Source organism: Barbus barbus (genome assembly GCF_936440315.1).
Source record: "Barbus barbus genome assembly, chromosome: 13".
Taxonomy (NCBI): Eukaryota; Metazoa; Chordata; class Actinopteri; order Cypriniformes; family Cyprinidae; genus Barbus; species Barbus barbus.
This window is the reverse complement of record NC_136741.1, coordinates 21,221,946-21,240,168: the sequence shown is the minus strand read 5'-3', so window position 1 is coordinate 21,240,168 and position 18,223 is coordinate 21,221,946. Positions and strand designations below refer to the sequence as shown.

Here is an 18,223-nt window from a genome sequence, read left to right as displayed (position 1 = left end):
CAAATTAGCGTTGTCAGTGTGGACAGGATGTAAGACTGGACTTATTAATGTTGACTGTTTGACTAGTCTCATTCTGGCAGGATCCTCCAAAAAGCATTTGAAACTTTGGCGGCAACAAGGTCTTGGGAATCACATCTTAAGATCTCTCGTCAAAGAGATCATACTGCTTACTGACCTTAATCGTTCGCACAGCGCAGAAAGAGAAAATGACACGTCCCAAGGAGATTTTTGCATGCCTGTGTGTAGTCTTGATGTTATCTGAGGTGTTTAGAAAATGAAAATGTTGAGCCCTTGGGAGAGCTAAGGCCTCAAGGCATATTTCTTAATTTGAAGTAAAAAAAAAAATGTTTAGAGCTTATGATGATGGAGCGCACGATATCTATGATTAAAGAGATCTGATTAAAGAAGCACCCATTCCAGCCGAGGGAAGGCGAGAGAGAAAGAGCGAGAGGTGATTGGTTTGATGAAGGAATTAGATCAGTAACTACAGTGATAAAGCTTACAATAAAAAACATCTTCCAATATGTGTTACTCAAGCATATTATAGCACTAATTTCATCTGCATTTTGAAGATCCTCATTCGTTGAGCTGCAAAAAAACATACTGCTTACCCAAACAATCCCCGTATGCCATTGGTCAGTCAAAAAGGTAGCCACGCCCCAAACTCACGCCATTGGTTGAGCCAGTGTTGCTGTTGTTAGGATGCTCAAACAAACAGAGCAATGTTTTGATAATGCCAAAGTGTTTACACTTTTCAAGGAAATAAGCTGATAAATGGCTTACTTATAGTCGTCTCTGCATATTAAGCTGGGATAGGGGAAAATATTTTAACACCAAAACAATTACACACATCACCTTTTAAATGGGAACAGCTGTCTGTAAAATTACATTCACTTTCATAATCATGTGAAAAAAAGCATTTGTGCCTGGCTGTGCTTATGACATTTAAAAACAGCTGTGCTCACAGAAATGCAGGTTCGAATCTTGCCTGCAAAATATGTACAAATGTCATTCCAGCTCTCGCTATACATTTTTCTGTCGTTCTCCATGCTAAAAGCAAAGAAAGGAATAAAAATAAAGGGTGTCTGTAAATGTCTTGACTTTATGGAAAAAATATACATATCTGAAATGAATAATATTGCATTTGTCATCACCATGATACAATCTCAAGCCCAAAGTATACAGCAGTATACAAAGTAAGACAAATGCTTAGTATGTGCACAGCCAATTGCATAGCCTTTCAAAACAGGTTCTCAATGTATGCACACTAGAAAGTTTCATCCGTGAACGGTGTCTGCAACGTCTCTCCAGAGGTGATGTCTGATTAAAATGTCTTTGTCTATCTTTTAACCCCTTCATCTTCACTTTCAATGCGATTGTCCATTGATAGTTTTATTGTGGTTCAGTCTCCTTTGCTTCTTTCTTGACTGTGAAACATTGTGCCGGCACAGTGTTGTCACCAAGTGACTAATTGATTAATGCAAAATAAATCTAGTGTCCATACTATGCTTTGCACTGTACACATACCTTCGCGCATGCATTAATATATAGTTTGAGTTTCAAAATAAACAGTTGAACCAAAAACCTGTCCTCTGATGGATTGTATGAGGAACAGATCCAAATTTCAAGGAATATCTAAGGCAAAAAAATGTATTTAGCCTTTTTTTCCTGAGAGAATGCCTGTGATAGAAAGTTAGTCAAGTTCAGTGTTGTTTAGACCCCATTGACATTTTTCAACAAAGACAGAACAGGTTTGGAGCAACAATGAGGGTGAGAAAATAATGAAATATCGCTTTAACTGAATCTATCCTTGGCACAGCATGGCTGTAAAGCATGTCTTAATAAGGCTTGTTTATGGTTCAGGTAAAGTGAGCAGGATTTCAGTTCTGCAATGGTGAGTGAGCAGGAAAGGCTGGGGAAGGGTGGAGCAGCTGGTAGAGAGACGAAATGAAAGACAGCGAGAGAGATGCGGAAAAGGTGAAGAGTGACAGAGGTTTTGCCACGTTCAGGAGAGAGCACAACCTGCCTCACCAGGCTTCAGAGATAATTGGATGACAGAATAAGAAAAAAATCTAGTCAGAGATTATTCTAGAGGAGAGTGAGATTCTCAAACTATAATGACTGGAAAGAAGTTTGACTTTAATAAGACTGTAAAAGTCAGCGTAATGAAAGTATACACCGTTTGAATGCAAGTCACGTCAGTGAAGAATGATCTAGATCTAGCTAGTATATTACATATATCACTTCTTTGTGATAAATAATCTTTGTTTTACCAAAATAGCTCATTAGTAACATTAGAAACAAATGTCACAGTGTGGCTGAACAGCAGCTTATTTCCAATAATATTGAATTTTACTTTCACATCATTTCTCTTAATTCTCAGAAATTGGCTTGTGAATATTGTAGAGTTTTGTTTTGCTTCTGCATCTAAAACAGCTTTTTTTTTTTTTTTTTAATTTGTATTTCCTCAAACAAAGCAACTTATTCATGCCATTTCACTGAGGACAGTTTAGAATTTCCTTTCAATGAAATGCTTTTCAGTGCTTTAGCTGCCATTTTCCAAGCAGTGAAACGGTCATTTAATGAGCCCCTGTGAGAAGCAGCCGTGATTGTAGTAAGGAGGACAATAGCTTTATGATGCAACTTTCCCATTTCATCATTCTGAGGCAAAGAATTTCAATCCCTCAAACATGTAAATAAGGTAGGAAATATATTCTTATAAATACAAGTCCTGAGGTTCAGAGGCCATTTTAGACAAAGCAAGATAACAAGAGCCCTGTTGGCGTGACAACTTGAAAGTCTGAATTAATCTCTCGGCTACAAGTTGTCTCCGCCAACCTCACCAACATGAGAACTGTGAATTGTTCATCCACAAAACCTTAAAATAGCTACAAGCATTTGTTCTCTGAGAACACCATCACCATTAGTGGCTAAAGGAATAATCTTTTGCATAAAAACAAAGTTTGTTCTCAGCTAACGCCCAGTAAATCTGGGCTGCGTTTAGATGGCGGGACAAAAAATGCTTTCTGGCATGAATGACAGGTGCGATTATACATCTTCACAGTGTAACTACTGTATCATCAACAAAGAGCTATCCACTGACACTATCATTCTCATGTCATAAAAACCATTCCACACATATTGTAAACTGTGTCAGTGAGAAACAGATTGAGAGTTATTGACTCATCAGGGGTTTTTGCACTCTGGAAAAAAAAGAGAAAGAAAAATGTAAAACACTCTCCAAGTGAGATCCATTAGTTTGCGGCATGAAAACACGCTGAAAGAACATTATTTCCCCCTTCAGCTTAGCCACATGAAAGAGCACTGAAAACCAACTTCGTAATGACGCTCCCTATGACATTATCATTTAAATACAATCCCATGTGCATTTTAAATTAGTTGGCCATCGTTAGTATAAATTTGAATAACGTTCAAATGTCGAGAAGGAAGGAACACAGACCATGGCCTTTTGCTGTAGGCATGCAGTATAATAATGAGTCTTTCTTCAACTTCTGGCACATTTTGTGTAAGAGTTTTTGATTTGTTTTGGTAAAACAAACAGATTTCAGTTTTTTTTCTGAAGATCACATTAAAATTTGGGCACAAAAATTCAGTTCATCCATTACTAATTTACACATAATTAGGTAATATTCAAGATGGGACTGAAATGGGACTGACAAGATAAAAGCTTTTCTTTGAGATCAAGAGCAGAAAAGAGAGGAGGAAGGAGAATTAACCGATAAGACAGAGAGGAGATGGGACCCAGTCAAAACAAAGGTCCATGCAACATCTCGTCAATCCTGAGCAGGTGCTCGCATATACATTTTCCCCCCAAAAAGCAATGTTTTCAGCTCTGCCTGCATTGCATTACAAACTAAATGCATGTGAGATTTCACTGAAAAATCCTCTCTGCTGACTTTTTTTGCAAAGCTTTTGCATTTATACCTGCACATTAACCTGCTCATCCTTTGCACCCAGGCACTTGTTTGGGCCGTGACGCTTTTGTGCAGAGCTGGTGCTGGTATGTGTGGGGGGAAGGGAGAGAGAAGCTACGGATACCATTTAATGGACAGCCCAGTGAAGGAGCCCCAGAGTGGGTGAGATAATCAGGCTGAGAGTGCACGTAGGAGAAGCACAGATAATTGAGCGTAGGAGAGGGAGAGAGAGAGAGAGATGGGAAGGAAAGGTGGGGGTGATTCAGAATAGGAGAATGGACTGGATGATATTGCCCATTTGTGGCAGAACATGACATCTCAGAGAGGGTACATAGCTCAAGGCTAAAGATTAATCTTCACAAGAGGAAGAGTGCATTTTTGCCCCTGGTAGAAGATTTTAGGCCATGAAAAATGAATGGTTTCGTTTGTGTTTAGTGTAGATAGAAAAAAGAGACACAGCTCTGGCTCACAGAACTTTGAATACTTTGGAGAGGACAGTTCCGGTGTGTTTATGTGTGCTTAGATGCTAATTTATGCATGTGGAAAATGATGAAAGCAACATTAGTGGCAAAACAACACGCACATATGCAGAAACAGGGTCCAAAAATATGAATTTTTTTGTCACACCTGGCAATGAAAGAAAATTTATGCTCATAAATATTGCTTACCGGTCACGATACTGTAATTTGCATTATTGTCTTATTATACAGGCCTATTTTTGCTCTTGATAAAGTTTTTTAGCAGTTTTTTCTTTGCATATCTATGACAAACATAACTAAATCATCAGCGCAACAGCAAAATAAATAATATTTTATTGAATGTGATGCAATAAAATCTGTGTACCGTGAAATAATAGCAGGAAACATCTTTATATTGAGTTGTCCTTGTGGGCTGCAAACAAAAATAAACATAGAATGCATCTGACCAATGTAGTCCAATTTCTTGAGCTAATGACTCGTTCTTTGGATGAATAGTTCAAATGGAGTTATTGGTTTGACGTATACTTACTGAATCAAATTGTTCAGATTCACCATGTGACTCACTTAATTGCAAGTATTATTTTCAGTAGTTTGTTTCTTTTTTTGTCTAGTATAACAAGTATAATTTTACGTGATATATAATTTCTCTAGACAATTTAGTGCAAGGAAGCACAGACGGATCAACTCTCCATCTCTATGTACAACATTTTGTTTCTCATTTTTTGTTTTGGTGGTCTAATATGAGGAGTATTTCACATATGTGTTGCCACATGGAGAACGGAAGAAAAAAAAAAACCCGGCCAACTGGCGTATTGTACAAGTTTGTTTTCCTTTGCCTACAAAGCCAGTTTTTACTTGCAATTGGCGTTTACTGAGTGTTAATTTGGAAACCTGCGCAAAACTGAATACTCTGGCACATCTCTAGTGAATGGTAAAATTAATGTGCAATATGTAAATTCATATTTATACATGATACCTGTACAAACCCATCTGTGCAATATGCAAATTCAATATTTTTTGACATTTGTTTGACATTTCTATTTCTTCATATTCATACTAGCTGTACAGATCCATCTGCCCTGCACATATTCATTTTCTGCTTCACATATCTATACATAGCCACTCTCTACCACTTGTATTTGTATAATCCTGTTCGCATTACCCTGTAAATATATTTTTCTTCTGTAATCCAGCTGTTTTATATCTGTAGCGCAAGCTTTGTTTCCAATTCAAATTTCTTGTGGGTGAACCTCAAACAAATCTCATGCAGATTCTAAACAAAGCATATATCCATTGAAACTAAAATAATTAAGGCTGAGAGTCATCGATTTTACAGATACCTCAGAGTATTACTGCTACAAAATCTGATCGGGGAGTTCATCCATTGGTGCACAAGCATTAAAAAGAAAGCAACATAGTGAAACACAGCAGAAAGCTTTTCTGTGATGTACAATTAAACCGATTCACTGTATGCCCCTGAATGTGAGATCAAAGCAAAGCACATCAGTATGCAGAGCAGGGCATAGTATTGATTTTTGAGCTATTCCGAGGGCTCATGTAAACACAGGATCATTTAGACCGGGGATGTCTTCCACAAAAGCACACATGAGACTCCAGTTGAACCATATTCATTGCAAGCATCATTGCTCTAACCATGCCTGTTTAGAATCTAGAGGTCAAGAAAGATTTATGACATGCCATGCGCTTATCATCCACAACCAGATATGGTGGTGTTTTTTTTATAACACGAAGCAAAATGAAGGTCAGGTAGCACCACATCATGTCTTTACAAGGGGTCTCTCCCTCCGTTGATCTCGTCCTTCCTGATGCAGCATAAATCTGATAAGCGCACCTGAAAGAATCGCTAAACAGGATTATTCCCTGATAGGCCACTATGCCCCATGTGGTCCATTCTGAGAGAGTTCAGTGCCTGGAGACCACAAGCCTGAAGAATTAAACAAATAAAAAAGACGGATATGTGGATAGTGGCCAAACGACAGCCAGGTAAGCGAAAAATTCTGAACTCAATATTGAACTTTGGAGTGACAAAGTGAATTTTAATACCAAATATAATGCCAAATTCCACAGCAAGCCTGAAGCATACTGTGCCCTTCATGTGGGACTTGATTTAGAACTAGAATACTTATACACTCACATTACTGTTTAAAGTTTGAGGGCAGTACAATTTTCAAAAAACTATGTTTTTAAGAAGTCTCTTATGCTCACCAAGGCTGCATGAACAATGTCTGTTCATTTTAATCAATTAAATATGTCCTAGCTGAAAGAAAGTGTAAATAAATAAATAAATATAATCAAGTTTAAAAACCGAATCCTGATCCTATATTAAAGAGACCAATGATAACATTTCTAGACTGAAATGACTGTCCATATTGACAAACCAGAGCTGACATGAATATTGTACATTCTAGACTTTATTCTCATTAAAGCGTTATATCAGAGTGACAATGATAATTATTCACTTTATTCAAAATAATTGACACATGGGAATAAATGACGTGATGCTGGACAATTAGTTTTGAAAGAAGGAGTTGCCTCAACATGTCGTCTTTTATGAGCACATTATCAATTCAATATTTTCAACCATTTACCAAAGTAATTAAAACATTCTAAAGGGACAGATTATTCAAAAATTAAAATGGTCTTCTACTCACTCATCTACTCACACTCATGTTACTCGTGTGCTGCTGATATATGATAGTTTTGTGTAGTCCACTTTTGTATGGAAAAGGTCTACGGGAAAAAGCAACTTATTCAATAACTCCTTTTGTATTCCATCATATATGCAACATGAAGAGAAAGGTGAGTGATTTCAAAATGTTTTAATGGCTGTCAGTAAAAGTCTCATATGAAGTGTTCTATTCAAATCCGGTCCACTATTAAACAATACAAGAGGAGATTCCACATGTGTGGGACCTCTTCACAAAAATAGCACATTTCTGCAAGGCAGAGATAAAATGGGAGGATAAATGACTTGGGTTTTTTAAGTTAAGAAAAACTCTTAAGGAAGTTTAAGGACGTTTTAATTTGAGCTCAAGAGCCCTAGATGCATAAATATAACACACTACCTTCTAAAAAGGCAGTAATATTTAGTTATTTATTTTTTAAAGGAATTGATACTTTTATTCAGCAAGGACATGTTAAATTGACAGCAAAGACATTTACAGTGTTACAAAAGATTTCTAATAAAGGCTGTGCTTTGGAACTTTCCATTCATCAAAAATAGCAGAAAATAAAAAATTATTAGCTTTTAAAAAAATATCAGGCAGCACAAGTCTGTTCAACATTGATAATAATATATATATATATATATTATGTATCATATGACACTGAAGACTGGAGTTATGGCTGATGAAAATTCAGTTTTTCTATCACAAGAATAAACTGCATTTTAAAATATATAAAACTATTTGAAATTGTAATAATATTTCACAATATTACAGTTATTGCTGTATTTTTAAACAAATGAAAGCAGCCTTGGTTAGAATAAAATATTTCTTTAAAAACATTCATATATTTTTATTGACCCCAGGCTTTTGAATGATAGTGTGTACCATCCTTTACTGTTTTTGAACCTTCAGCTTTTCCATTTTTTGTCATTAATTAATTCAATTATTTATTTATTATTAAACTATTTTTTATTTATTTATTTATTTGTAAAAATAGGACAATATTTCTTTGTTGATTGACTGGATGATTAGCTGGTCAAGCAGGTTAAGAAACATTCTGAGGACACCAGAACACCAGTATCTCATGCTAAGAATCTTTGACATCTTAGCCTATAATAGCACAACCACATTTTTATTAAATAATGAACTAGAAATGAACAATAACTAAATATAGATTAGAAAAGTATTAAATCTTCACTATTCCACTGTAGACCATATCCGAGGCAAACAACATAATTATAACCACATCTCCATTCTAAGCAAGCACATGTCCATGGGCAATAACTCTCTCTCACGCTGATGCTCATTTTGGTCAAAAAGGCCCTGTGTTTGCAATAATAATCAGTATTCATGCACCATGCATGCGTGGCATATGTTCTCCCATATGCTTGGAATCCAAGGATTCGGTACACAGCGTTGTAACAGTTCACAAGAAAAAAACTGACAACACTATTCCATCAAGTTTGCCAGATTAGTTCACACTGGAGATAAAAAGTGAAAGTTTCATTTGTGATGCTGAAAGAACAAAAAGGGTGAGTATCTTGATCAGCTGACAGCGGTAATTGCTTTGTTTTGTAGACACGAAAAATTAGAGATGTGAGTCTCAGAGGAAGAAGAAAAAGCAATGTCAAACTAATGACATCCAACTAATAACCTCGTTTGTTGATATGGTGAATGAGACACAGTTGGGCAGGATATCAGAGCTATAGTTATGCTCTTAAACATGATTAAGCTCTGTAACTAAGCTCATTTGGAGGTATGAAGAATGGGATCAAGAGAAGACAATTGAATGTGGACAAAGTGTCAAATTGAGATCCTCAAAAAGCTCCCTGTGAAAAGATTCATTTTAAAATATTTCACTTTGGATATTTCCTTGAATAATTTCTCTTAACAAAGAAGCACTACAGTAAATCGAACAACCAGGAATAAGGTTATGATTGGTATATACGGTCTGTGCTGGGCAGTAACTGATTAGATGTAAGTAATCTGGACTACATAGTCAGATTCCAAAAAATAAGGATTGTAACTAAATTATGTTTTAAAATGCTATTGCTATAAATGCTTTAAAATGCTATTTCCTAATCAGATTAGTTTTTAAGGAATACATGAATACATCCTATTTTAATTAATGGTATTAAATTATTCATAATGTATTGATTCTCCTTCATTTTTTTTTCTCTTTTGAATTCTTTTTCTAAAAATCCTAATGGGTGTCACACCATTTAGCCTAGCATTTATCTATGTAAATAAATTAGGAGACAAAAGCACCTCTCAGTCAATTAGACCTTGTATGAGAGGAATAATAATTATTACTAAACACAGCTGATATACAGCTGTGAAATGTTTCTACATCCAGTGATCTTCACTAATTGCTGATCTGGACAAAAATATTTAAAACTTGGAAAAGTTTAAACATGTAATGTCATTGCTGCTTTCATGTTTGTTCGTGTAATGCAGGGATTCCTGATTTTTTTTTTGTCAGCAAATCCCTTTTGACCTAAAATATTTACTTGGAGACCCCTGAGATATTAAGTCAATTTTTCAGTGTCTTAACAAAACATTCACACTATCACTTTATCAGTCACAAATATTTCTATTTTTAGTGTTTAATTGTTTTGTTTTGATTTTCAAATAATTTATTCATTTTAAATTTACATTTTTATGATTTCATTAATCATAGCTTTTCATCAACTCAAAAACCCTCTGCAGTTCCTTCATTAACCCCATTTTGGGAACCCCTGGTGTAATGTACTGCTTAATACATTTGTGACCTGTGCTGGCAAAATGAGTCACAATGAGCAAATTTTCAAAAATGTTTTCACATTCTCCATTAAAAGATATTTTTGCGTGAATACTTAAAAACTGTAATTCTGTGTATGTGTGTATCTATCGGGATTGCATGCCATCTGAAGCATCTTTATGTGGGTAAAGGTACTCCTCAGAAAACTTACAAATAAAGATCATATTAGATGATTAAATGCTATTTTGATCGCTAGAGGAGGGCTTAATCAACTCATTTCTATGAAAACGTCAAATTCGACTAAAATAGACATTTTTCACTTTTTTTGCCTGTAGCTCAAAATTAGCCTGTGCGCATTCTGACTCATTTTGCCAGCACGGGTCACATTTCATGTTGTTGATAAAGAATGAAATATATTTTCTTTTATTTTTATATCAATATGGTACACAATAATTTAAAAGTAATCAAAAACTACTCATGAATTATTAAAATATTTAAATTAATTATTAAATTCCGTTACTAACTACAATTTGTCATGTAATTTGTAATCAGTAACGGACTACAATTTTCAAGTAATCTACCTATAGGGTACAGAAACAGGAAATCCAATCACTTATGGTTGCACTTTCTCTAAAATACAACTTCATGTGACAAAACATCAAGGGAAACATAAATCATAACTTCAGTGTTGTGGCCTGAGCTCTCTTTTTTTTTAATGAAATACGCTCTGTTTCACCGAATAAATCTTGTATGAATCCCAATAGCACAAATGCTTCATAAATCTCACTTTGTGTGGAAGCCGTCTGAACTATTTGTCAGAAGGACTACCGATAAGAGACAGGTTGGTTTTCAGTGGAATCAAAAGCATGTCTGAATGTAGCTGCTATTCCAGCCAACATGCAAAGAAACACAAAAGTATTGGCAGGGTATTTGAAGAAAAGCGCACACTGCGTGTGAAGTAGGGATTGATTTTCACAGTCAATTATAGCCATTTTTAGCACAGTTGTAAAGGAAGGCCAAAATGTTTCAAAATCACGCAAAAACACTATGAGTAGGTATTGACAAGCATCTGTTCTGTAAAGATCTAACATCCCCTCCTGTTTCCATTCTAGCAAATATGAAATGTGTTACACATACAGGAGTAAAGAATGGATTTAATAGCTGTTGTGCAATGTTTTGATTTTATTCATATATATAGGAGAGACTGGGGCTAATAGTCAGTCTTCACTACAAAAAAGCTGTGAAATCTAAATTTAATTCCACTGTTATTGTTCAGGATAAAAGGCAGAGGCAATAAGTTGTCACAATAGAACCTGCTATTCCAACATAGTTTTTAAAAGCTTAATTCAATCAATAAAACAATTATGAGAAACAAAATGGTCGTTAAAAACTGTAATTAAAAAATACAACATACAGTACAAAAGTCATGTGACACCTGACATTTACAAGAAAATACCCTTGTCTCGAAATCCAATTCAATTCCCTGTGTGACAACTAGCCTCAGTCTCCCCTTATACATGCTCATATACATTTACATCAATGCGTTTGCATACCGTATGTATTGCTTCTTTCTGAATACACATAATCCAACCCTCCTGTGAAGAGATGTCAAAACATAATTAGCATTTATTAATTCATTTATATTCTTTGTCAAATAAGTAGTGCACCTGTTGCAAGGAATTCAAACTATCCTCTCTCAGCCAAGTCACTCAACTAGGACAGCACAAAATTAACTAGAAATACAATTTGGAACTTGGAACAAAACAAGAACTGTAGGACGTCGAGACAGTTTATCTCAGCGATTGATACTGCAGTGGACCATGAAATTGTCATTTGTTCTGCAAGCGTTGCATCAAATGAAAGTTAAGGGCTACACACTAGCAAAGGTCTAAACTCTGGCAGGGAGAAGACCCCATGGCTAACTATATCCATTCCATACAAATGGTATACCTACTAATACAGTAGTATATCTGTAAAATGGAGTATGAAAATGCATTAAGATCTGTAACACTGAATGATACTCATTGTGGTTACTAAGAGCAGTCATGCAATACAACACATCACACACATTGTTAGTGTGTGCATTGTGTCTATATATGTGCTAAAGAGAAAGCATTAGGGGAAATAATGTATCCCATTTGAGGGATTACATCTTCACACTGGCTTTTAAAAGGCATGTCTTAAAAGAATAGTTCAACCAAAAAAAAAAAACAAACAAAAAAACAACAACTTTGTTTATTGAAACCTGTTCTCATAAAAATACGTACCTCTGTGCACTTTCTGTGTGACACCGTTTTACGTACCTTACTGCACAATCATATTGGTCCAAATCTGAATTACTCTATTTTATAGAACACAAAAGGAGAAATTCTGAAGAATCTACTGGTTATTCTGGACACAAAAAGATCTTTAATTCAGCCAGTTTTTGTGAACTGGATCAGCTGATTCATTTACTTTGGACTGCTCCACACACAAAGCTACAGTAAGCTTCAGAAGACTATAATAGCGCAATATAGCGCACAAGTTAAAGATAATTAAGTGAACATTGGATGATGGCAAAGGTAATCTAAATGTAAAAATAGAAGAAATGAGAATGCACCATTAAATATCCAAAACCGGGTGATATATATCCAACAACGACCAATACAATTCCATAATCATAGTCTTTTTGTGTTACAAGAATAATAATAATAAAAAAAAGTCATATGTGTTTGAAACAACATGAAGGTGTGTAAATAATGACAGAATTTGAATTTTTGGGTGAACTATCCCTTTAATACACACAGGCCCCACACACACACACACACACACACACACACATTCTCCCCGCTCCCCCAGAAAGAGAATATCATGGTCTGTGATTTCAGTAAGGAGCACAACAGCGACGCCATAGATAGTGAGAGACGTTCAGAGACGGCGGAGTCAGTTGCTGCTCAGGAGGAGAGAAAATGGCAGACAACAAATAAAAGAGAGAAGTCGAGGAGGCGTATTATCAATATCCCGCCCTTCATGCAGCCCGCACTAAAGCAGAGAATGAGGAAGCCAGAGAGAAGCAGTCAGCGTTTAGGAAAGCCACTCGCCCCAGCGCTACACATGACAGTGCCCACCATAACGCCACAGTGCTCGCTCAGAGGGGTGTCAGTGCTGTACTGTGCAATGCCACAAGTTAAAAAATAAAACACAAAGAAACACAAAGAAATCAAGTGAAAAAATTAGGGCTGTCAATTTAAATAACGCAATTAAAGAAACAAAAATAATGCCCTACTGTGGATCTCTGGTTTTTACTGATGTCTAATTGATTCAATTGATTCGTTTAAGAACTGGACTGAATCAGTCTAGATGGTTCTTGAGACTACAACTCAATGACTAACTGAACCGAGAACCATCTTTTTTTGGAAATGTCAGACTCAAAATGTAAACCACTCACCGACTCGTAATGAAAGAACCGATGAGCGAGTTGAGAGTAAGAGCATTTAGAATGAACCAAGGATTTGACTGACACTATTGCTAACAAATAACACATACTGGAAATATTATTCGTTTTATCAACACACGTACCAAAAAGAGTTTGTTTTAATGAATAACGTATTAAAATATACAAAAACATTTTATGTAAATAAATTATTGTAATTTGTATTGTAAATGCAAATTTATATTTAGGTCCTAATTGAATTTTTTTTAGGAGCTGAGTCATGGCTACAACTACTTTCTCAGCAAACTTTGATAAGGGATGAATTAATTGATGTATAATGTAATATATGTGATTTTAAAATAACTGATTGACAGCCCTAGAAAAAATCAAATAAATAAAGTGACGACACACAAAGCTGAACGCCAGCAGGCATCCTGGCCAATCGAGAGAAAGAGGAATTGCAATGAAGAAGAGGTCATTTTTGGTTAGTGCAGCATTTCGGATCCCTTACTGAGCTGCGTACAGCATGTGACATATACTGACCTGGACTTGAGACAGCACTAGTTGATGTGGGTTCAATAATTGCTACAGGAAAAGAAGGGGAGAGGGAAAAGAGGACATTTATATATTATTAATATAACGAAGACCCAAAAGAAGGGAAAAGAGAACAAAAACATGTAAAGACTGGAAAAAAAAGGGTGTGAAAATTTTGCTTCTGTGGTCAACGGGCAACAAAAGGGCCCTTTTCACTGCAAGACAAAACAAGTCCCTGCTGAGCTTGATCGTCTTGATCAAAATGTAATGTTCAGTCGGGTTTTGTTCGGTTTTTATGTTCAGAGGGTTTTCAACGGAGTCGGTTTCCAATCATATGATCGCTGATCTTTGATACTCCAAATTAGACGCTTCTGAGCATCACTCAAATTCAACAGACCGGAATGAAGCTCAGCTCAATTAACACATGAAATTAAATTTGCACCTAGCAGACAGTCATTTAATCATGACGATGTAATATAGTTTTCATATTATTAATAGATATCATACTCTCTCAATTGCCCCAGCTCCCTTTTTGGGAAATGTTAAAAGCAGGACTTTAATGTCAATCCATTTTTAATCCCATATAGGCTCAATATTTTCCAGTGAGTTACTTAACTGATGGTAATTAAAACTTAACTGGGGGGGGGATACGTCTAGATCTGGGGGAGATAAACTGAAACATGAATGTCCTCCATCTGCTGATACATATACATAGAGTAAAATATAAAAAAATGGAAAATGAATCCATCAGCCAAAGCAAAAGTATTTGGCCAGTTAAAAAGGTCAGACTGTCATTGCATTAGATACAAAATACTAAACCAAGTGGCATCTGCAAACAAAAGTGGCTAACTTCATTTTTTCCTAGCCATTTCTGTTAATTTTTAGTAGATGTATGAATTTATTTCCCCATAAGTTCATATAAAGTGCCCTTGTACAGTAACCACAGGTGTAGAAACACACTAAAGGTCACACAAGGTTGTAAGCATAAATAATACACCTCAAATAATAATAAATTCTATTGTTAAAATATGCCATTTACTTCACTTTCCCGCAACAATGCACAACATGCAGCTTTAAAATTCATGTTTTCTATTGAACCAAGAGGTCAGAAAATCTGTTTATATGCTCTACTGGCTAAACATCTTTCCGTTATGTGAACTTGTAGATCAGAGTTCACATCGAAAGGTGAAACTCTGCTCATTTCTGTTTCCAGTCTCCCACGTTTACATGGAAGAGTGGAACTCTAGCATGAAAATTCGGTCTTCGCTTACTCATACTCATGTTGTTGTATGACTTTCTTTCTTCTTTCTAATGCACAATACAAAAGAAGAATGTTGGTAACCAAACAGTTTTGAGTTTTGACCAATTGAAATTATATAGAGAAAGGAAACAAATAGCATTTCTCAAAATGTCAATCTCCTTTTAAGCTGTAAAGAAAGTCATACAGGTTTGTAATGACATGAGGGTAAATAAATGACAGAATTTTCATTTTTTGGAACACAAAAAGATATTTCTCGCTCTCATTTTTCATGAATATAATGAAATTCATTGGGGTCCAATGTTATGTTCTTCAAATTCTATTATTTTGTGTTGTACAGAGGAAAGGAATGCATAAACGTTTTGGAACAATGAATAACTGATGACAAAAGTTGCATTTTTGAAAGAAGTATCCCTTTATATAACCAGGAAATGTCCTACTGTATCTTAATTTTGAACAGTCTATCTATATCCATAATTTAAAACTAAGTAAACTTCCTTTTGTGAAATGCTTTATTCAAAAAGGTCCTTCCACTATTTTCTTTAAATAGAATGTAGATGTACTTCTGCCCAGCTTCATCAAATTTCATGAACCTGTATCAATAAAATCACATGAACAACATATGAAAACATACAAATGGTTGCGTGACAGACTCATTTTTTTTTTAAAGAAAAAAAAGGACTCAGGCCACAATCAAACCATCTGGACATTTGTCAAAAGTATTATCCTTCCCTTTCAAAATCTGTTGTGACAGTAGAGATGAACTGCACAAAAAAAATAAGTCAGGATCTGTGCTTTCTCTTTTATTGTTCAAATCAACATTACAGTGACTCCGTACAGTAAGAGCGACTTTGTGATTAAGGGGTGTAATGACCTCAACAGAGGCTTCTCTCTGGTGAGCCCTTTGCTAAATTGAGAGCCCTGGAGTTGAAATCACAGCGCCTAGAGGCAGTTCACATCATTACTGTTCGCAGGTTCAGGGGCAGGGTTGAGACAGTGTGTGTGTGAAGCCAAAACACAGACGATGTGTGTTGCAGCTTTCAGCTGCCGCTCATGCCAAGCGCACAGGCATGCAACCTGGAGCCATCATCACCACTGACAGCACCGCACGCTTTGGGAATAAACTGACATTTCTCTGTAAATCAGAGAAAGGGTATAAAAGCTAATTTAGTGAAGGAGGCAAAAGCAGAAGTGAAAGATTTTGTACAGATTTAATAATAATAATAATAATAACAACAATAACAACATTCTTATATTTATTCATATGCACATACATATATTCTTGGTTTGTTTGTTCAACTTTTGGCCTGTGGACTGTGGATAAACTTTTACTAGTATATCTACTTTGCTTATTGTTCAACATTGTATATACATATGACAGGAAAATTCAGTCATTTTAATTTTTCCCCCATCCATAAATGTCATTTCCACCACATCTCAAATTACAATTTATTCTGTATTGGAAATTGCATTTGAAATATTTTTGCCATTTAGACAAGAAAATGGATGGATGGATACTTTTGCTATAAAATGGTTGTCTAGGCTTCATGGCTAGCATTTTGTGTTTTCTACTGTTCAAACAACTACAATTATTTTATGCATAATTTAAGCATACCTCAAGCATTATCAAATATTTATTATGTATTGGAAATTGCATTTGAAATGTTTTTGCTATTTAAGCAAGAAAATGGATGGATGGATATTTTTGCTAAGGTTAATTTCATAGCTAGCATTTTATGTTTCCTACATACAGACAATTACAGTTATTTTATGCATAATTTAAGCACACCACTGTTGTCTCCTTGGTACAGTAAACAAGCACATTAACTTTAATTTTGTGAAAATTCAAATAAATCAATTTAACACATTTAAATGGTTTATGATTACATTTTGGTTAGAATATCATTGTTCTATTTATGTTGAATATTTCATTTTTTCATGGTTTCATTGACTCTATACATAAACTAACACATGAAAGGCGACAAAAATATGTTTCCAAGATGGTTTAATTGTGACCTTCATATAAGGATAAGAAAAGCTCTGCAAAAATCTGCTAGCTATAATAAAAATCAACTACTGGTAAAAAAAAAAAAAAACGATGCAACCTATAACTGGAGAAAGATCGATATGTTCAGGCAAAGATAAATAATTAAAATCAAGAAATTAATTTCTTCCTTAAAATTCATAAATCTTTAGTAGTGATACTTTAGGATGGGTACAAATCCTTTTAATTATAAATATTAATGATTTTCATTCTTACCAAATTTGGCCTACATTGCAATTTTAGTTGAGAATGTAAATTCTGCTAAAACTATGGTTCTTCTAAAACAAAGATCATGTTACTCATCATAGTCATAGTTTTTGACGATCTTCACGCAGCTCTAAGAAGGTTTCTTCTCCCTCTGTTAATATCAGATGAACACCACAGTGTGATTTGTGAAATTTTTTCAGCCTTTATATTACAGTATTGCATGACGTGTAATATTCAGGTACTGTATAGAGAAATGGAGTAGCCTTCACTGCATCCACGTAAAAGCAGATAGATGTGTATACTGGATGACCTCTGTTCTCACTTGCAAGGAAAAAAAAAACATCATGGTGGGAGGAATTGCATTTCATTCTATAATAACAACATCTAATTTTTTCCCTTTTCTCTTTACAAAGAAATTAACGTCCAGCTTCTATACAGTTCACAGAAATGTAAATTGCCAAGATACGAGTGGAGTGCAATCTGATGTGCATTGTTAGACCACTCTGATACTGTGAGAATGAGAATTAAAAATGAGACTACGAGCTGTGCTTGAATTCATTTATTTTACGCCAGCCCCTTAACGATGGATTTTAAAACTTGAAGGTCAAAATGAATTATTTGAAGGGGCTAATTTTCTCTAATCTTCAGAAGCACAATGCACAGTCCTGATGAAGAAAAACTTTTGCTGCATCCTTGAACGGCTAAACCTTCTATCTTTCATGCATGGTCAGACGCATCGCAAGGATAGCCTATTTCTCCAGGCGGTTTTAACCACCGTCTCCGTTAATGATTGGACAGGAGGTGTTTTATAGCCAAAACAGACTCTCTGCATCACAAACACCTTATTTTTCAAGGACCTGCTCGCTGCACATTCAGCGTGCAAACGACAAGCCAGCACCCTTTAAGATGTCAAAATGATGACTGTTG

At 35.4% G+C, this 18,223-nt stretch overlaps 1 protein-coding gene across 3 annotated transcripts in view; it reads right to left on the bottom strand.

Annotated features, from left to right (window-relative positions):
• Nucleotides 1-18,223, bottom strand: part of LOC306879444 (neuronal growth regulator 1-like) — a 109,315-nt gene that overhangs the window by 14,732 nt on the left and 76,360 nt on the right. The window contains exons 7-8 of one of the 3 annotated variants that reach the window (XM_079432395.1): nucleotides 13,797-13,838; nucleotides 11,395-11,436 (exon numbers count right to left, since the gene is read on the bottom strand). The exons of 1 other annotated variant lie outside the window; for it this stretch is intronic. In XM_079432395.1, the coding sequence (XP_079288521.1) occupies nucleotides 11,395-11,436; nucleotides 13,797-13,838 (84 nt within the window). The remainder of the gene's footprint in view (nucleotides 1-11,394; nucleotides 11,437-13,796; nucleotides 13,839-18,223) is intronic. One more of the 3 variants, XM_079432393.1, reaches the window with a different exon arrangement.